We start from the raw sequence: 22,077 nt of genomic DNA on the forward strand, positions 1-22,077 counted from the left end.
TGCTGATATCCAATATTCATGTCATACACCAAGGTGGAATCTTAGATTTTTCTTTTCTGACTAAGAAATTGTACTGTACAACTTTGTCGTTGGACCAAAGGCTATGTCTGTTCACAAATTTATAGCATTATTCCCACTCTTGATATGTCATGCTCTATATTCTTACCCTTCCTACTTTCCATTTTTTAATTCATGTTTTGCATCATTCTAGAAAAAAAAAGATCTAGTAAAGAAGTATTTTAAAATTTTTTTGTTTTATTTAATCACTAGAACAGAAATACATATATTAAACTTTAGGTAGCTGGTTCATTTCATTAAAATATGATTTAAATTATGACATCTAATTTTCTATTTGGAAATTTTTTTTTTAGAGAATATAGAGGATAGTACTGATGAAGAGGCACCTTTGAACAGCCCAGGAGTAGAGGGAAGGTAAAGAAGTTTTTTTGTAATGATGATGATGTTGATGATAATGGTACTTGAAGGTTTGCTAAGTGCTTTACATATATATCATTTTAGCCTCACCACCCTTGGGAGGTGGGTACTTTTATCTCCTTTCTTATAAATGAAGAAATTGAGACACAGGTTAAATGAGTTCTCCAGTTTAAAAAAAAACAACTATATTTGATTTGTTTTTATAACCTTTTTAGAAATTACATCAACTGTATTAAATTACAGTATAGTAGAAAAACTACTTAAACTACTTAACTAAATGGATATTATCTAGAACCAGAAATATTCTTCAGCATTTTGATAAATTTTAAATCTTATTATGTGGATACTCAGTTTGATGGTACATATCTTAGTCTACTACACCTCCCTCTTTGTGATGATGCCTTTCTATAAATTCTCCACAGGAGCTCCACCCTATGTGCTGGGGTCTTTCTATGAATTCTTTTACTTTATATGGATGATAAGAGAGTATTTGATTGTTCATTGGTTTTTGCTTGGATCTTCAAATATGACCATCCCACCTCCATCTCTAATGTTAGCTTTTATGCTGTTTTTTGCAGCTCAGTTATTTATTGGTAATATGCACATCCACCATACACCAGTCCACCACCTTTAATTCTTTGAAGACTATCATGTTCTTTTTGCAACCCTGAAGTCTTACAAGAAGGATTTGTATTTTTAAACACAGGCTTTTGTTTCAGGGAGAAGCTTAGAGTAATTAAAAGCATTGTGCAGTTTCTCAAATGCAAATCCAGTCTGCTATTTTTGTCCAGTTCAATTCTGGGTTCAGTTCTTTGTCCATCTGTGGTAGTCTAGGCCCGACAAGGCCATCCTGGTACCTCAGCTTCAAGATTGGAATAAAATGAGAGACCTGTGGAACATTTAGTAGGTGACAAAAGGATGGGTACTTAGCCACAGCATGGAGAAGATACTTGACAAAGGTACAGCCTTCTGCTTCTGAGTTGCTCAGAATCCTGAGATTCTGAGTTCCTCATTCCCCTCCCCATTTTGTATCCTGTCAAGCAGGAAGTTATGTCAGTGTTGAAGCCTTCGTCCCCTAAGCCAATTAAATCTCAAGGATAATTTCACTGCTTTTAAGGGAAAACTAGGGGAGCCTGTGTTGTTAGGACTTTACGAAAAGCTAGCCTAGTCTATGTGATAGGGCTCTAGGGAATATTGTTCCTGTTTTATTCTTCTCTCTCTCTCATGTTTGTATATGTATTTATATATGTGTACACATATATGTGCATCTATGCATAGCTAGACATATTTATATAGATAAGTAAATATATATATGTAGATGTGTATATTTATGTTTGTATGTGCATATTTGTATATATTTGTGTATATGTGTATTCAAATACACACACACATGCACACATGTATATATTCATAAATCTACTATACTTAGGGCAGCTGGTTGGTTCAGTGGATAGAGCACCGGGCCTAAAGTCAGGAAAACTAATCTTCCTGAGTTCAAAGCTAGCCTTAGACATTTACTAGCTATGTGACACTGGGCAAGTCACTTAACCCTGTTTGCCTCAGTTTTCTCATCTGTAAAATGAGCTGGAGAAGGAAATGGCAAACCACTCCAGTATCATTGCCAAGAAAGCCCCAAATGGAGTCAGAAAGAGTTGGAGGTGACTGACATGCCTGAACAGCAACTACGCTTGCTCTTCGGGCTGTCTGTATCATAGTCTACATAACTGACACTCTTCATCCACTTGGTTTTTCTAGTGCAGATCATTCCAAGGAACTATTTTGACCGATTGCGAATCTCATTTAGAAGGCCCCGCAGTGTTACAGGCTTAATGTTAAATGTTACTTACTAATAGGAACATTTAGACTTAGATATGAACTCTGCCCTAGATCTAGTATGAAGGTGGCAGACACTGTCTTTGCAAGTGTAACACACAAGGCTTTTAGGGTATTTTGGCTTCTTCACTGTTGCAATTGACACATATCAGTGGCTGTCTTAGGAAATGGTGACAGTCTGCATTAATCCTTTCATCCATTTGCACACCCTATCTTCTCAGAGAGGTAATTTGGCGAACTTTGTAGGGTGTGGAAGACTCCATAGAGTACTGGAGACAGAAGAATCTGTGTTCAGATCACACCTCTCACACTTACTTGCTGTGTGACTCTAGGCAAGTTACTTTACATTTTAGAACCTCAGATAACCCCCTAAAGTTATAAACTAGTGTCTCTCTGCATTGGTGGATGAATTTTCCACATTGGGTGTTTCACAGTCTGATTAAAATATAAATTGATACCTTTTTTCATAGGACCTTGTGTTTTAAAGTTAAAAGGGATCTTAGAGGTCATCTATTCCAGCCACACTTATTTAATAGGTGAGAGGTTAAGTGACTAGCTGTAGGTCATATAAGTAGTAAGGAACAGAGCTGGGATTTAAACCTATATCTTCTAATTCCTTCCACTACGCTACATTAACTACATTAACTTCATTTTAATTTTTTGTTCTAATTTGGTATTGATTTTGCTCTTAGCTATAACTAGTTTGTAGTCTTAATATACATCATGTGATTCTGAAATGCCTGCCACAGCAGTAGCCAATCATTTTCTATTGTAAAATATAATCAGTTTTATTTTTTTGTGAAGTAATTTGATGATCACTGTGTCCTTAACTCTGGATAATTTCTGAAGAAAGTATCTGTATTATACAAGCATTAGAATTCAATGTAGTGTACAAGCCTTTGACCTCCTAATCCTGAAAATATTTTCCTTTATGTTTTAACTATCATCCCCTGTGCCTACCTGTACAAAGTATTTTAATATGTGTTGATAAAACCTCAAAAATAGTTTTTAAATCTTCCTAGAATTTTTCTTTCTCCTCATTGTCTATGACAGATGTTGGTATGTAATCTACAATTGTCTTCATAGTTGTCTTTTTGCAAGTTCTCATCACGAGCACTGCCTTGTATGATATTCAAGTTTCCCATGAAATTATGGTGTTCTTTTTATCTTTGGATGCGCAGTTTGCTGCTTTAAAGAGAATTTATGAGCTATCCTTCCTTTTGACTGCCACTAACTTTTGTCTTCTGGTTTCACTTATATTGAGAACATTAACATTGATGTGATTTAGTTCCTTCAGTACATTCACTGGTGATTGGATAAGGATCTCTCATTTAGAGTACCAACATTTAGGTCAGTATTTATGGATAGTCTAATGATCCTAGGACTGTCTGTAATTAACACTTCTCATCCTCAGAAAGCTGACATTGTTACTTGGGACTATACTTAAATCCTTGTTGTTCAGTTGTTTTTCAGTTATGTTTGACTTTTGTGACCATATTTGGGGATTTTCTGAGCAAAGATATCAGAGTAATTTGCCATATCCTTTTCCAGTTCATTTTATAGATGAGGAAACTGAGGCAAACAGGGTTTAGTGACTTGCCCAGAGTCATCCAGCTAGTAAGTGTCTGAGGCTAGATTTGAACTCAGGAAGATGAGTCTTCCCAACTCCAGGCCTGGTGCTCTGTCCACTGTGCCACCTAGCTTCCTACGTAAATCCTTAGTAGCATGTTAAAGCTTCCTGTTATAGCTTGTGTTCAACTAGTATGGTTTTTGCCATTCCTACTGTGCCATAATAATATGGTAATAGCAAAACAAAGATAAAGTATCCAGTTAAGAATTTTTAGCCATAAATATTTGTGAAATAGAGTTTTTAAGCATTCTTCCAATGATTTATTTACCTATAGCTCACTATCTTCAGACCTCATGAAGCTTTGTGGTGAAGTTAAGCCAAAAAACAAGGTAAGGTGAAATAAAGACAACGGGAAAAATGTGAATTTCTACTACAAATCTTTTATCGGCACATCTATGCATTTTCTTTTCTTTTCTTTTCTTATCAGCCCAAAGACAAGGTTTATCAGAGCATTGATTTGGGGGGGGGGTGAGATTTAAAGAATCCACCATGTTGGTGAGACTCTTAAGGAATCTAAGCATTTGTGTCATTAATGCAAGTGGGCCAGATCTTAAGAATCTGAGCACTTTAATGGAGGGCAGATGGACCTTATATACAGAAAGTGTGGGAGGAATCTAGGAGTAGCCAAGTAGTCTGGGGTCCCAAGTAGCCAGGGACCTAGACCAGGTGGCCAAGGGAGAATGGAATCTAGATAGGATTAAGGGTGGGAAGTGTCCATAGGGAGGTAGGACAGTGGAGGACTCAGCTAGGTAATAGAATTGGGAGATTGGGTAGGCGATAATGAAAGGCCAATTGATAGGATTATAGCTTCAGGAGAATGCCAGAGATTTGGCCATGTGGGAAAGTCCATGTGGGCTTTTCCTTTTTGGGGTCTAGATCCCAAAGACATGGTCTTTTCTTTTTAGGGGTTCTGATCCCATCCATATCATTCCCCCCTCAAACAAATGGGACCCAAATTCTTTTGGGGTAAGAGGCATAGGTCTTGGCTTCTGAAACTGCTTCCTGCTGGCAAGGGGTATAATGCTGTCCCTGCCTTGAGGGGGTCCGAAAGAGAACAAGGTTGACTGGAACTGAGCACAAGCTTGCATTCAGGGGATGATGGGGCGACATTGGCTGGTACCCACTGTTTGCCACCAACTGTAGGTGAATAGCCTGTAGTCTAGAAGACACAAATCTGACAGAAAAGACTGGAGGGAACAGATATATAGATTAGTAAAAACTCTAAGAGCCCCATTAAAATCATTTACATTTGACCTGTAGGGTTATTTGATCTTATTACTTTTTCAAAAGTTTAATTAACGCTTTTGCAGGCAGAAGTTTTCCACCCCTGTGTTCAATAGTTACAGAAATGAATTTGCCAAGAGACTGACTTTCACTTCAATTATCACTGAAATTTTCCTTCCCCAACCAAACTGAAGATGTTTCTGACTTAATTTCAGTTGTTTGGGGGTATTGAATGATTCAGGTCAAAACAGCAAGATCTCATACACTTGCATTGTGCTTGTATCTTTTGCTGTCTGTTTGCTCTGACTATAGAAATTTGCTATAAAAGATTTAGGGCCCAAATATTTTAGCATAAAACATCCTTAGCTTTACTTGAATTGAGACAATTCATAGTTTTCCAACCATGCTATATCAAATCCACCTCGTAGCCAGATTCAGGAATAGCCAGGTGGGTAACATTCCTTTTCAAAGGGACATAATGGGGAAACTGAGCTAGAAGAATCCCATCTTAGATAGAGGCTAAAACTGTCCTCTCATCTTTTACCGAAGCTGACTTCCCACCAGTATCACATTCTGTCCTAGTAGTTTGTGGCATTTCTCTCAGATGGTGGATTATTGATGATGGATGGATTATTAAGATCCATCAGACAACTCAAAATAAAACCATGAGCTTTTACCTCAAACAGCAAGTTTAATTAATCATAGCTTAGGAAAAACTTTCCCTGGATTTACATCTCAAATTTAAAGTTCTCGTGGTGTGAAAAAGCCAATTGTTAGAGATTATTTCCATATACTGGCAAATTATCAACAGGCCATAACCCAGACAAGCTTTTTGGCAAGTTTATACATTAAAGCAATAACCAACAATAGTCAGATTGTTTTAGCTCTAACCAAATTATGGAAAGTTGCTTGACATAACCGATACAAAATGTTTACCAGTTTGAAACTTGAAAAAACCCATTACCAATCAGGTGACTTCCTTTTTGTTAAATGCATTTCCAAATTAGTTTACACAGAGAATCAGCATCTCATCATTAACAGTTAAAACTACAACTTTAAAAGAGCGGTCTTACCCAGGTTCGAAGGCTGGTCATCTTCTTTACCTTGACCCGTCTCCCTTTCATCTCTCCCCATGGCTGCTGGGGGCTGAAGTAGGTGTGGGGGGCTGAGCAGGGTGTGCTGAACCTGGGTGATGCTTCCAGGTGAAGGTTGCCCCAGGGCCCAAGGCCATTGCTAGTGGGGCCCACGCTGTAGTTGCTGCCTCTTCCCCACTCCTTCCTTTTGCCAAGTAGGCATATTTGAAGGTGAGGGGAGAAGGGTGAAACTTTCTTCTTCTATGAGAGAGATTAATAATGATACCCTATTGACTCAAGGGAAGGGAATGGGAGAAGGGAGTGACCAGGGTTGTGAGGAGATGTTTCAAAACTCCTTAATGATCAATCACAAAACCTCCAGAATCTGCTAAGAATGTTTTTAGCTGTTCTAACTTTAGTTGTTCTAGCTGTAGTCTCCATGAAAGAGGATCTAGGGGTGTAGGATGGGAGTAAGTAAGCCTCAGGGAATCAGAAAGCACCTGCAGTTTTCCCAATTTCCTAGTGCCGAGAGAATTAACAGAATTGTGCATATGCTTCCAGATAGGGCATCCATCTTTGTCCTCTGTGCTGCAGAAGGTGTACCCAGGTCCATGACCTCGAACTGAGCCAGTGGACCAAGAGCCTAAGAGTGTCAGGCCAAGTGCAAGACAGCCTTGTAACTATCTGCCCAAAAAGCACCTCCACACCTTCCTAGGTACTTGGAGAGTGACCCCAACTGCAGGGCAAGAAAGGGTGGGGGGACACTTATATACCTTCCAGGAGAAGAGCATGGAATTAGGCAGCTTCCTGTATGGGCCATCAAAATGTTGAGGTTTAGAGGTGCTGGGACCCCAAAATCACGCCACGAGGGTCCTGTCTGGATGAATTTGACCCAAGAGTTTTTTCAGCCAAAGACAAGGTTTATTAGAACATCAGTCAGGGTGGATGAGATTTAAAGAATCTGCCATATTGGCTAGATTCTTAAGGAATCTACGCATTTCTATCACTAACGCAAGCAAGGCCAGATCCTGAGAATCTGAGCTGTGCACTTTCACCACATATGTTTAAATCACCCATCCTAGTTGTCATACATCTAGCATCTAAAGAAATTGGAATGGGTTTCATATTAATTAGGCTAAAAATATGTGGATTTCATTGTAAATCTTAGAAGTGGCTTTCCTTCCTACTAGTTTAATTATTCAGGCTGTTAAGTAACTGCTGTTGTATATCATTGGTAGAACTAATTTGCTGTTATCGTGAGTTAGGCACAGTAGTTCTGTAGAGATAATACAATTCTATAATTTGACACAATTATAAGATGATTTAAATATATTCAGCCTTTTATAGAGGAAATCACTGAGCTTTAACTTGCGGTTCTACAATTAAGTGACAGATTTAAAATTTTCATTTATTTACATCTAAGCTTTAGCTCTAGCCCCTCATCTTCTCATATGATGTCCTGGTGTACATTTTTTATATATACACATATATATATATATATATATATATATATATATATATATATATATATTTATTAAAAATGAAAATGTAAATTTAAGATATTTCTTAATCTTTTAAATAATAGTTTGCTTCTAACTACTTTTTCCCCCTTTGGGTATTAGGCACGAAGGAGGACCACAACTCAAATGGAATTGCTCTATGCAGATAGCAGTGAACTAGCTTCAGACACTAGTACAGGAGATGCCATCTTGTCTGGCCCTCTTACACCTGTTGCAGAAGGGCAAGAGATTGGAATGAATACAGAGACAAGTGGTACTTCTGCTAGGGAGAAAGATCTCATTCCCCCGTCTGGCTTACCTTCTAAGATAGGCAGCATGTAAGTTTGGCCCAGCTAAACTAACTTTCTGTCTTTTGGCTTTTTATATGCATGTGGCAAATATCTTGTATGTAGTGTGAACTTTTTTTAATTTATAGGATCTGTAATTTTCAGACTAATAAGTATTAGATGCACTTGTAAATAGTGTTAATTTTTTTTTCACACTTTAAAGTTTATGTGGATTTAGAATCTTTTTGGGGTGAATTTTTTTCAGAATTAAAGTTGTCTTGTTTCTGAATTTTAAGGGTGATCTCTTAGATGGAAAGGGTTTTTTTTAGGGGCAGTTGCATAAACATAAATTCTAATCTTAATTTTAGACATCTATTAGATTATATTAAATCCATTGCAAATGCCCTCATTTTCAGAACTTGGACACAATAGAGGTCTACTAGTCCTTCGTAACTTATTTATGAAATACATAATTTTAAAAAACATATTAATCCTTCACTCCATGAAATTTATTGTATTTAATCATTTCCCAGCAGAAGATATTTCCCTTAAAGTATCACAAGTAGGAGCTGTAGTCTCCTTCCCTGTCACTATGAAGCCCAGCTCTAGCCCCCTATAATCTTTTCACATGCCATGCTGGCACACACTTTTTTTTCATTGCATACAGAACTACAGCTGAGAGATAGATAGTTCTGTTTTAAAATTGTTTTCTTTTGGGGATCGAATAATATAACCTATCCCCACAGATCTTTTTTTTCATATTTAAAATTTTTATCAGCCATTTTCTAGTTCAGATCTTCATCAACATCTTTCATACTAACCCTCGCACACAATTTACCAAATAATTTGTGGGCATGGCTCTATTAAAGAATATTAAAAATAACGGTCTATGTATGTATACCTATCAGATCTGAATGTTGCAGATAAGCTAATCAACACATTTTTCCCCACTCAAAAAAAAATCTGTTCTTTTATCATAACCTTTATTTTCTACAGATATTTCTGATGTCTTCAGTTTAGGTTTTATTTTAATGATGGCAGGTATTTCTTGCATGTGCCTGAAGTGGCATAAATAATTGCAGTTGCTGTTTAGAGACTGCTAACTGACACAGCTGAGCATTTCAACACTTTCATGATAAAATTTTGCTTAAAAGATTAGAGTGGATTTTAGGAACACGTGTATTTCAATATTTAGTCTGTCAGATGAATAGAAACTTTTGGAGCCTCAAGACTCCAAGATTATGGCCTGGAATCCAGATTCAGGTAATATCTTCTTTTTGCCTTTTTTGCAGTTTTTAGTATTTAGCCCTCATGATGGGTTTTATTGATCATGGAAGGCACTGTTGTCTTAGTTATGTCTCCTTTACTGTAGTTAAATCTTCTTAAATGTTAATTTGTGTGTGTGTGTGTGTGTGTGTGTGTGTGTGTGTGTGTGTGTTTATTTATGTATTTTGCTTTTTGGTGAGGCAGTTGGGATTGAGTGATTTGCCCAGGATCATGTAGCAATTAAGTGTCAAATATCTGAGGCCAGATTTGAACTCAGGTCCTCCTGACTCCAAGGCCAGAGCTCTATCCACTGCGCCACCTAGCTGCCCCTTGTGTATATTCTTTCTGAGATTGTTATAAAGATTTAGTCAGTAAATGACTGAAATTGCTTACTGTTCAAAGTAAAATAATTTACTTGAAATATATCAAACTTCATCTGTTTTATACCTTTTCTGTGGCAAAATCTGGTTCATATTTTAAGATAAGTGAATATCATATGCTTTGGCAATAACATTTTTTCCCACTTATTCTATGGAGTATACTTTTAAAATTTGAGTCATTTTAAAATCATTTTCTTCATAGTCAAGGATAAATATAAAGCAAAGATCCTTTTTCCAAATAAACTGCCTCATTGCTGATTTTGTTGCAATCTAAAAATGAGAACAAGACAACATAAAATTTTGACAATTAGAATAGGATAGGGGATGCTAAATTGTTTTAAAAAAAGTGTCTATAGTACATAGTGGGTGCTTGCTGAATTTTCAAATACAAATGTTTGTTGAATTTTCTTGGGTTGAATTCAGAGAGTTCTTATTCTCATAATTTACCATGATATTAAATAAAACTAACTCATTTGTATGGTTGTATTTTTTATTCAACTTGTGTTATTTTGAGATACTGTGTTTTTAAAAAAACAATGTCTTATATCTTGTTAATTTCTTGATAATTAGTGATTCAGTTTTACATCTCATTTAACCACTATTTAAAGTATATATAGCATAGGCATGGAATAATGTACCACTGATGTTTGAATGTTAAATGAAACCACATAAAAATGTATATATTTAGTGAGATTTGTTTAAATAATTTGTAAGTTTTTCTTATCCTGAGTTTCTGTTTTTTATCTTTTTTCACATCATGCTCATTTTTAAATGCCTCTTTTAGGAAAAAAATAATTTATGTGGCAAATGGCCTCATAAATGGGACAATATCACCAATTAAATTATATTTCAGTTTTTAAATTTTAATACTTAAAATAATTTTTACTGTCATCTTAGCTCTAGGCAACCATCTCTACCTGAAAAGAAAATGCCTGAACCTTCACCTTTAACCAAGAGAAAGGCATTTGAGAGAGCAGAAAAATCAAAGACTAAGGAACAAAAACAGTAAGTTGCTATTACCATTCGTCTCCCAGATCAAATAGACTCTTCAGTGATAATATGTCTAAAACTTAGGATAGAAATTGGACCTGTTATTTCATACTATAGGAAACTCCCAGCTAATTTAAATTCCATCTTACTAAAGCAAGTGAGCACCATCTCTGTAATTTATAATCAGAGCGTTTCCTAGAGCTTGAAAAGTTAAGTGGTTTGCCCAAGATTACACAGCTAGTGTATGTCAGAGGTGGGGCATGAACCGTGACTTCCTGTTTCCAGGGCCAACTTTCTATCTGTCCACTGAGCCAAACTGCCTCTCAAAAGCAAATATCAAGTAAGAAGGTCTTTGCCCAAATGCAGACACTGAGATACCCATAACAAATTATTTTAATCACATTGATTTATCACATACTTCTGAGAGGCAATCAGCTGATTGTTTAGCTATCTTAGTTCTCTAATTAAAGATACATAGAGACATAGCCTCAGGTTTTTATATTATTTGCCTAACTGATAGTACTGAATCAAATCCTTCAGAGTATTTTAGGAATAAAGGAAATAAATGACTTATAAAGATAAGAATCAGACAAAATGTTCTACAGATATTTGAGCAAGATATATATTTACACTGACTTCTGGTTTTCTCAGACAGAACTTTCTCTGTAGCCCATATAGTGGTCAGCCAAGAATACCAGACAACAAGATTTTTCATTATTCAGAATTCTTTTTTTTTTTTACTTTTGGGTGAGGCAATCAGGGTTAAGTGACTTGCCCAAGCTCACACAACTAGTAAGTATCACGTGTCTAAGGCTGGATTTGAACTCAGGTCCTCCTGACTTCAAGGCCAGAACTCTATCCACTGCTGCACCTAGTTTCCACCCCTTTTTTTCTTTTTTCTTTTTTTTTTTTGGAGGGGGGTGAGGTAGTCGAGGTTAAGTGACTTGCCCAGGGTCACACAGCTAGAAAGTGTCAAGTGTTCATTGTTCAGAATTCTTGTGAGAATGCATGCTCTGTTATCTTTTCTTTATACTGGGAACACCTAATTAAAGCTGTGTTAGGTATGTTTCATTCAGCTTTTTCTAACAAATCATAACCAACTAAAGACACATCTTCAATGTTCTTCTTCTTCTGCTTCTGCTTCTTCTTCTTCTTTTTTTTTTTTGTAGCTCAGATTCTGGAACCTCAGAGGCTAGTCTTTCACCTCCTTCTTCCCCACCAAGCCGGCCCCGTAATGAATTGAATGTTTTTAGTCGTCTTACTGTTTCTCAGGGAAACACATCAGTTCAGCATGATAAGTAAGTCTCAGGGGAAAGCTGGACTTTCCATGGCATTCTAAGTTCTTTAGTATGTTTTCCAAAAAATCTTTTCATCTCCTCCCAAGTTAAAACACTTGTTATATTTTAAAATTTATTTTCTAGCACATGAGTGTTTAAATGAAATATAGGGTAAAAATTAGAGAAAACTCTTTTCCTTCAGTATGGTATTCATTATTAGAAGATTAGTACTTATGTACTTTCAGAGCTTAACTTTCCTGATTCTTTCAAAAGAAATATATCTTCAGGACCCATAGAAGCTTAAGCCCACAATGCAATTCTTATGGCATCTTCTCACTCCGATATTCTGTATTGCTAGAGGCAAATTCTCTAACTTCTGTTATAAATAATGGTCTAAAATGACTTTTCTTAAATAGAGTTTATCCTTTTGATCGATCAGAACATCTCTACCAAAGAATGGCATCAATTCTGGTTTTGGAAAAAGGAGTACTCTATATTTTTTGACATACTGACAATGAGAACATTAAGATTTTAAGAACAAACTTTTAAAAATTATTCAACCAGAATATCTCTTGAAAAAATTCAATACTGACACTGTTTGGTATAATGACATATTAACTCTTATTAGTAATTAGAAACTGTTTTAAGTTTAAATTGTAGCATGTTGAGAGTATGTGTATTTTTTCATTGCTTATTTTTCTAAGCTATTCATTTTCTTCAAGTGTTAAAGTGGATCATAAAATTTACAGGATGCCATCAAATACCATTTAAAAATCAATCTAGCTTGTGTAGGACTTTCTGCTAATTAATAATTAATTAAAATTTCAGGCAAAATATAATGCAGTGGATATAACTGAAATTTCTATTTTGAAATAATTTAATTGAAGTCAGAGTGGTTCTAATTTATTTTAACTTGTATCTACATTTTATTATTTTTCTTTAGATTAATAAATATATGTGGCAATATTTGGGAAATAAATTGAGTATTCCTTTTGATAATTGTGCTTTCATTAAGTGTCTTTAAAAATTACCAAATAACCTCTATGGTAACTTTAACTATCCTAAGAATTTTTTTGGAATAATTTTGATAACTTGCACATAGTTCTGCATTTCCAAGTGAAATTTACTAACTTAATTTGACTCTATAAATAATATTTTTAAAGCTGAAAGATATTTGAAAAGTTTTGTTTATAGAAGGAAAATTACTGTAACCTGTAATCAACCCCCATTTCCTTCTTGAGTTCTTCCTTTATCCCCACTCTATTTTCAGTAAGTCTCCTTTTCAACAAACAGCCATATGTTAGAATAGTTCCTAGGCCATTTATTATACTGGCGCATTGGAAACCAGACAAAAACTAATTCCATACATTGAGTCTTGTCTCATGCAGGCTTATCAAACCCTGCCCTCCATCCCATTCTTTTACTAAGCCTATTGAAGACAAACAGAGCTAGTCTCCATTTTGAAGGCTTATGAGTCACAGAGCCACAATGTGACTCCCCCACCTTTAGGTCTGAGCAAGTGGTATATAAAAACAAAATGGTTTTTCCTTGCATTTAACTAATATTTTTGATGCATTTAAAGATGAAATTCACTGTACTCATTCCTAGTGGAACTTCCAAGTTAGAGGCTGTCTTTTTGTGGATTTAAAGTTTTTAATTTTGAGGAAAATTAATAAAAATTGTTTTAAATTGAAGGAATTTATGTTACATTATGCCCTGCATTCTCTGTGGCCTTAATATTCTTCCAGTAAGTATGTTATAATTTGGAAAACCTGGAATAAAAGTAAAAACTTGAAATAAAAGTTAGACTAGTATCCATATTAACAATTTTAAAAATTATTGATATTCCCTCAAATGCAGAAGCAGGACACCATGAGCAAAATGTTGGTAGCATTTGTGGGTTAGCTGTACTATTAATGTTCAGTTCTTTCAGAAACTTTACAATGCTGATACCTGTATTCTTTCTCCTCGTGATACTACCACTGTTTGCTGTAGGTCTGATGACAGTGATTCTTCTCTGTCGGAGGTACACAGGTACTTTCTCTCTTTCTTTCCTACATTCTGGTCTCATTTCTTAAAATGTCTTTCAAGAGTTTTCCAAACATAGTCTCATTTTCTTGCATGTTCTTTTTTCGCTTTCTTCTAAACCATATACCTGCATTGAGTTTTACTTTTTTCTGCCAGAAATTTACCCTTTTGTAAGCATGCATTTTAGGGGAAAATAGGGGTAAACTTTTTTGTTATAGTGGCTTTTAAAATTTATAGTCTTTGCTTGCTGTCTGTGTGTACAATATTTTTCAAAAGTATGAATTATATATGCATAGATGCTGATAAGAATTATTGCCTATTTGTTAATTCATAGATATAATTCATAGAAATTAGGAGTTCTGCAGGAGATATTTGTGGCTATTAATATTATTTTAAATTGAGAATTCTTAGGAAGTTCTGTAGAACAACAGATATCTTGAATGGTATGAATGACAAAAAAAGAACAAAGCAATAAAGGAAATGAAAGGAAAATAAGATTTTAATATATGGAATTACATTCCTGATTGGCTTTTAATTTAAAAGAATAACTATTCTTGGAATTTTCCATTACCTTTTCACCCCTGTCTTCCTCTTTCCTTTTGTCTATTTCTGTCTCTTTATTTTTCCTGTTATTTAGCAATTTTGTTGATTACTATCCAACCTTTTAGAATTTAGGCAGGAGGAAGGTGAGATGAAATGTTCCTATTCATTGCTATATGCTTTTATGGATGTCCTGGACAAATATGGAGAATTTTTTTTCTATTTAATTTTTGCTGAACAATAACTTCAATATTTCTACTGTACTATTTTATAGTACTCAAAATTTGACTTTTTTTCAAATTCATATGGTTTTATTTTAAATAGGAAACAAAATGTTATATGTATGCCTAATTTATATTGACTTTGTGATGGTCTTCAAGCTCACTAAATCAAGCTCTAAAAAATTAAGGCTGTTTCTCTGTAATAAAAAATCAAAATCCAACTTAAAATTTTCTCCTTATTTTTATAATACATTCATAAGAATAAAAAATAATAGTTCCAGGCCTCTTTTAACTATCCAGTTTATTGTATAGACACAAATCAGAGAGGGCAAGTATTTGGAGGAATGTTATTAAAAACTATGTAATATTCTAATAATCATGTTTGAAATCACATCACCTAGGACACAGTTTAATGAGGCTCTAATAACTGACGGTTCTATGAGGAACATAAAAACAGCTCATGTTTTTCTTGTTAGAGAAGACTAAGATTGCATAATTGGATAAATTATGTTCTATTTGACTCAACTGTTTATCACACTGAGCATTAACCAAAGAATAAATTGCTCTGTAATTGCTATGGATGGAAACCTTACATTTTACTTGATGCAGAGCTGTGACACCTCTTGAATGGGTATGATTGACCAGAGTAAAATTGTACACACTACGCATACATACACACAGAGTTTGGTATATAAATATATTAAACCTAACATGAGTATGACTAAGAATCTGTTAGCATTGAGAAGACTCAGATTTTTATTTTTTGAGGATGTGCCAGTTGTTTTTAAAAAAGTTTTCAGCAAACATATTATTAACTGACTGTCTTCTGACTGAGGAGAAAGATGTAAATTCTAGGATCACAACCTGAAATGAACCGACCAAACTTTATGAGATTCTTAAATCAATGAACTTATACTATTATATCAAATTTATACATGAGAAAAAGTGAAGTTAATAAATGTAACTACCCCCATCCTCCAGGCAGTAGTATTCAAGTTAATAAAACATGGGAGTAATACTACTAACACTAGTCAGAAATATTTTACTATCCACTATTTAATGAACAGAGCACTAATTCTACTACATCTACCTCTAGTAGTAGTAGTAATATAGCAGATTTTAGTGGTAGATAGTAATCTGCCTACATCTTTCTAAATTCATTCCCTGCTCAGTTTCCACTGCCACTGCCCTTTGTCTAGGACCTCGTTCAGCTACCTGTTGCAGTATGCTCCTAACACCTCTTCCCATCTCTACTCTTTCCCTGCAATCTGTCCTTCATGTTCATAACAACTGCCTACTGGACCCTAATGACCAATTACTTGTCACTGAACCTACTATATTTGTTGCCTCACCCATTAGAATGTGGGCAGGAGCCTAACATTTAGCACAGTGCTTTGCACAAGGTTTTGCATAGTAATGTACTTAAGTTTTTAATACATGCGTTCATTCATATTCATTCATTCATCCATAGATCTGGCCCTGTCACTTTTCTGCTCAAAAATCATCAGTGCCTCCATATCATCTACTGAGAACCATTCAAACTCCTTTGTCAGGCATTCAGGTTCCTCCACAATATGCTACTCCCTACCATAGCTATATCTCATCCTGCTTTTCTCATTCTTTAGCCAAACTGATTATAATTCCCCCCAAAGATAATGCACTTTTCTGCCTCAATGCCTTTGCTCTGTTTCTTATATCTACATTTTTGGCCCTACCCCTCATTGGTTGCTAAATCTCTAGTCATCCTTTAAAGGTCACTCTAAATGCCATCTCTTCCTGTAATTAATGACTTTCCTTTTCCATGTTAGCAGAACTTTATTCATACCTCACTTATCAGGTATTATTTTGCATTATAGTCATTTGTATATGTGTTAAATTCCACTGTTCTCCTTGTGATTGTCACCCATTTTTTTCTAATACATATTTGAGTTTATCATCAATATGATACAAACCTAGTTTGTGAATATTAAAGAAGAAATATTCATTCCAAGATTTTTCCATGAGCCTTCCATGCATCGTTATATTATATGCTCTCCTTTACTTTTTCTGCCTCCCCAAACCAAATGATTAAAGTACCTGTTTCTTCTGCCTCAGATTATCTCATCCAGTCCTTACTTTGTACTTTTCTTAGTCCTCAAGACACTTGAATAAATGTTATACTTTGAATAATTTTTTTTTGTTGTAGAGACTGTACTAAGAATTTAGAATCATTGGGTCTTAGATATAAATGGCATATTAACAGTCTTACAATCTTCTTGAAAGGCAACATGATATAGTGGGGAAAGTTCTGGTTTTGGAGGGACAAGTCCTGGGTTCAAGACTTCTCTGCTATTTATTACTTGCTTGATGTTAGCAAGTCATTTTACCTCTCTGGCCCTTAGTTTCTTCATCTGTAACATTAAAGATTAGTGTTTCATAAACTCAGGTTCATGAGCTTTAATACTTTGATAATTATATTTCAATATAATTGATTTCCTTTGTAATCCTATGTATTTTACTTTATGTATTTGAAAATATTATTATGAAAAAGGGACTTTATTTTTCTGTAGACTGCCGAAGGGATTCATAGCATTAAAAAAAAGTCAAGGACCTCTGATCTAATGCCCCTTTCTAGTTCTAAAGTTGCAACCTTCCAATTATTGAAAGTATCTCCTTTATTATATCCTCCCTTTCACGGAAGTATCCTTTGCTTAAATACTTCTAATAAAGTAGTAAAGCTCATTTCTTCAAAGACATTTTCTTATCAGACAATATCTACCTACTTGTAACTTCCATCCCCTGGATTTAATTCTACTGTTTTGAGTTAGAACAGTTTAGTTCCTGATTGATAATGACATTCCTTCATATATTTGAAAACATCTACCATGTCTTTCCTAAATCTTCTTTTCTCCAAGGTAAATATCCCTAGTTCCTTTCTCCAATATTATGGTTTCCAGACCCCTCCCTTCTGATTCCTCACCTATAAAGATGTCCTTTTTTGTCAGCATTCACCTTAGAATGTAATACCCAGAGCTGATTACGATACTTCAAATTTGATGTGAAGAAGGTACAGTATAGTGGAATTATGTCTACCATCCTGTAACCTTTATTTCTACTAATGTAAGTTAATATTATCTTAGCTTTTTTTTTTTGGCAGCCTCATGATGTTATTGACCAATACTGAATTTGTATCACCCCATGAGGTTTTTAAAAAATTTATAAATTCCTCTTTATGTAGATCTTCCCTGTCATCATGCAGTTGCTTTTTAAAAATCTAATTTGTAATATGTTTTACTTATAGCAGTTATATTCCTATTAGATTTCCAGAGTTATATATTTCCTGTCTTTATGTTGTGTGGTCTCTGTCTTTCATTCAAATAATGTTTTTACTTAAGACTTCTGAAAATCAAGGGTTAAAAAATGAATTAGGATATAACAACATGTAATAGTTATTTGCAACCATATCCCTCTTTTTCCCTCAGGGGAATAATCAACCCATTTCCTGCTTTGAAGAATATCAAATCTTCTCCACTTCAGTGCATTCACATTGCTGAAGGGCATACAAAAGCTGTGCTATGTATAGATTCCACTGATGATCTTCTGTTCACTGGATCAAAAGGTAAGTATAGTTAAAATATTAACATAAACTTAATGAAATCCTAGATTTATAGAATCGTAGACATGGGAACAATCTTAGAGAGAATCCAGCTCAAATTTCAGTATCGTAGAGATAAAGATAGCAAGAAACAATTCCCATTGTATGAATAATGGAGTGAAAAGCCAAACATTGAGCCAGCAATAAGTTAAAGTTGCAGAACACTTTAATCTCCTTGATCTTAATAATAGATTTAACAATTTTATACTTACTGCAAACATCCCTTATTTCATTGGTGGTGTTCTTCTTCTACTATGCATATAACAATTGTACTGCACCTTACTAGACAGTAATCATGAGTTAGTGTCAACAAAAATGTGCATCACATCATATTTAGTCCCCTGGTAATAAATCTCTTGAAACTTAACTGGGCTGGTCCTTAAATGATATGTGGTCTATCACTGAGCCCATATTCAGAGTAGTTCCAGTATTATAGGACCTGCCAAGACATTTGTTCCATTAGCATAGCTTTCTAGGGCCCAAGGTCACTTCCACACAATGGGTTTGTCTCTAATGTCTAATCTCCAGTTATGGAGGAAATTAGAGAGGACTTTAATGGAGGCATAATTTCAAATGAGTGAAATTGACTTTATTTTCATAGTAAGTGGTTATTCAAATATAATAAGTTTTGTTCTATAACTCTGGTGTTTGATGTTTAAAAACACACACAAACACACATCATTATAGCTAGTTTTTTAAATAATTTGTTTATATTCTATACTACCAGATAAACTGTTCGAAGAAATTTGAAATCCCTTAATCCAGAATAATCTTATCCAAGTTTTACATGCCCAGACAGATGAATCTAGAACCTTCAAAATTACATCAGAGCTACATCCAGAACTGGTATGTGAAGACATAAACTTCAGATCAGGAGGACACGTCAGGTTGTAGCAAATCCAGGAGGACAGCCACTGGTCAAAGCCAGAAATCATGGACTCATTCTTCCTAAATGTACTCAAGTAGTCAGAAGTTAAGTCACATTACAGTAAAGCATTATGGCTTAGTTTGCTAGAATAATCATGGAGGCAGTGTGTTTTAATGTAAAAAACAAAAAAAAAAATCCCACAAGATTTGGAATCTTAAGACCTGAGTTCAGCCTGGCTCTGTCAGTTATTAGCTATGTGGCCTTGCATTTAAACTGTCTAGGCCTCAATTTTCTCACCTATAAAATGAGAGAGTAGACTCAATGATGTCTAGTCTAGTACCTCATAAATCTATGATCCTTTGAGCAACTCAAAAGATTGTAATTGAAACAGTTGTGTTTTCCTGATTAAAAATGATATCAACAAGTGATTGATTACCTTGCCTAATCTAGAAGGCAAGTAAGGGGTTCTTAGGGGCTTTCATCTACCTTGTGAGTTTAGGAAAAAGGTAGGGAAATATCCTGACAGAGGACAGCCTAACATCAATTACTTGAAATATAATTTTTTAGGAGGATTTTAGGAGACAACAATTTTAGCATTTATTATTGTACATTGAACTTATGGAAATAAGCAAATGTATGTTATGGAGAATATTACATAAAATAGTCTAAGTTAGTTTTACACATTTTTTGGGCCTGAATATATGTAACCCTGTATTTTCTACCGGAGCTGAGGTCAGTCGCCTTCGAATAAATGGAAACAGTTATTATCTCTGAGGACAAAAATAGGACTGCTGATGGAACTCTGAGAGTAATTCATCATAATTACTCTCATAGAGTAATTCATAAAAGTTTTGTAATACTTGCTTAGGCATTATTGGTTTGCTTCTTGAGAGTAATGTAGTTTGATACACATCTCCAGGATCCTGTTGGAATAGGATGTCTGTCTATATTATACCTTTGTCATCAGCTTTATAGACTAAAAGATACTTGCCACTAGCAGGTTTATGTAGTCCTAATCTCAGATTTGGGCTGGAGAATTAAGGTTATTATGAGACAGTTGTGAAGAAAACAGGTTATGAAGAAATGGATTCTCTCTTGTCATAATATACCATTTGGTTTGTTTTTATTGTTTTTGTTTTAAGACGGGCCTCTATCCCACCCAGGCTGGAAATGCAACAGCCACTCATGGGCCTGATCCCACTGATGATAAGTACTGGAGTTTTGACCCTCCATTTCTTCCCTGGGCTGGTTTACCTCTCCTTTAACAAACTGGCGTACACCAACTCTAAGGGGCTCACCATTTTGAAGGCCAGACTTAGTGTGGACATTTGATTTGCTTAGCACATTGCAGCTCAAATCTCCTGACCTCAAGCCATCTATCAGTCTTATCATCCCCATTAACGGGGTGATAGGCATGTGCCTTTACTGCTAGCTGATGTATTATTTTAAGTTAAATATTTATTTATTTCATTGTGTCAGTTAAAATACTTCCAGACATGAATATGTTTATGTATTTTATTATATGCCTCTTCTTAATTTTTTTTTTTAAGATCGTACCTGTAAAGTATGGAATCTAGTAACTGGGCAAGAGATAATGTCAGTGGGTGGTCATCCTAATAATGTTGTGTCTGTGAAATATTGTAATTACACCAGTTTGGTCTTCACTGTTTCAACATCTTACATTAAAGTTTGGGACATCAGAGACTCAGCAAAGTGTATTCGAACATTGACGTAAGTAAAAGAAGGCAATATAAATCTTTTTTCCCCTTTCTAATATCTATATTAATTTTTAATAATTTAGAACAAGATTGTGTACATTTCAGGTTTTCTTGTCATAATACCCCAAGGTAAAGTCAAGGAATAATAACATAATATTTTCAAAATATTAGTCATTGATAAATCTGCTCATTGGCTAAGGCCACATAGCATTATATTAGGAACTTAAGAGATATTTATTGATATAAAATATTCATTTGTGTGGATATTTTTTTTAAGATTAAGAATCTACTTTGATATAAGCACAATGAAGGCAATGCATTGTAGTGAACAGAGTACTCAGCTCAAAGTCAAGAAATTCTGGGTTCATATCCTGCCTCTGACTCTTACTAGTTCTTCGACTTTGGGCAAATCACTTAAGCTCAATGTGCCACACTCAGACAAATTCCTAGAACTTATCTACCTAATCATAGACAGATTTCAATCTGAGTTGGTAGAATGAGCTCCCACAGTGAGAGTTCCTTATATGGTCATGAAATCACTAATCCTTCATATATTAGTCTAACAAATTTCATGAAAACAAGGACTTTATATTATTCAAGAAGAATGGATCAGTTCAGCAGTAAACAAGTTATGTAAGGTCTCTCACCTCATTTTCTAAGATGTTACTACTTCTTCCTCAAGGATCATACAATTTGTCCCCCTCTTCTAAGAGGTTGTAAATCTACCTAGGCTTTTTTTAATGTTTGTATCTGCTAAATTAGACAGTTACTTAGTTTATGACTCCTGCCATTATCTTAAAATAATTCAAATTCAGAACAAAAATTTTAGAAGAACAAATGTCTAGTTTGTGTTTCTACTGAATTTCAGAAGTCCTATAACAGACACATACAGTATAATTTTCTTCATCTCTGTTAAGGTCTTCAGGTCAAGTTATGCCTGGTGATGCCTGCTGTACAAGTACTAACCGTACAGTAACTATTTCTTCTGGAGAGAATCAGATCAATCAAATTGCCCTCAACCCAACTGGCACTTTTCTTTATGCAGCTTCTGGAAATGCAGTGAGAATGTGGGACTTGAAGAGGTATATAATTAAATAAAGATGATAATAGCTTTTGTGTATGTTGTATGTGAAGTTGCAAAGTGCAACATTATTTCATTTGCTTCTCACAACAA

The 22,077-nt window shown here is 34.9% G+C and overlaps 1 protein-coding gene across 1 annotated transcript in view; it reads left to right on the forward strand.

Annotated features, from left to right (window-relative positions):
- KIF21A (kinesin family member 21A) overlaps window positions 1–22,077 on the forward strand; it is a 171,524-nt gene that overhangs the window by 128,749 nt on the left and 20,698 nt on the right. The window contains 9 exon segments of the mRNA XM_020973700.2: window positions 372–432; window positions 4,173–4,227; window positions 7,818–8,032; window positions 10,525–10,632; window positions 11,787–11,915; window positions 13,890–13,928; window positions 18,145–18,281; window positions 20,736–20,916; window positions 21,821–21,985. Of these exon segments, the coding sequence (XP_020829359.1) occupies window positions 372–432; window positions 4,173–4,227; window positions 7,818–8,032; window positions 10,525–10,632; window positions 11,787–11,915; window positions 13,890–13,928; window positions 18,145–18,281; window positions 20,736–20,916; window positions 21,821–21,985 (1,090 nt within the window).

This window comes from Phascolarctos cinereus, unplaced genomic scaffold, assembly GCF_003287225.1.
Source record: "Phascolarctos cinereus isolate Bilbo 61053 unplaced genomic scaffold, phaCin_HiC Scaffold_1;HRSCAF=81, whole genome shotgun sequence".
In the NCBI taxonomy this organism is placed as follows: domain Eukaryota; kingdom Metazoa; phylum Chordata; class Mammalia; order Diprotodontia; family Phascolarctidae; genus Phascolarctos; species Phascolarctos cinereus.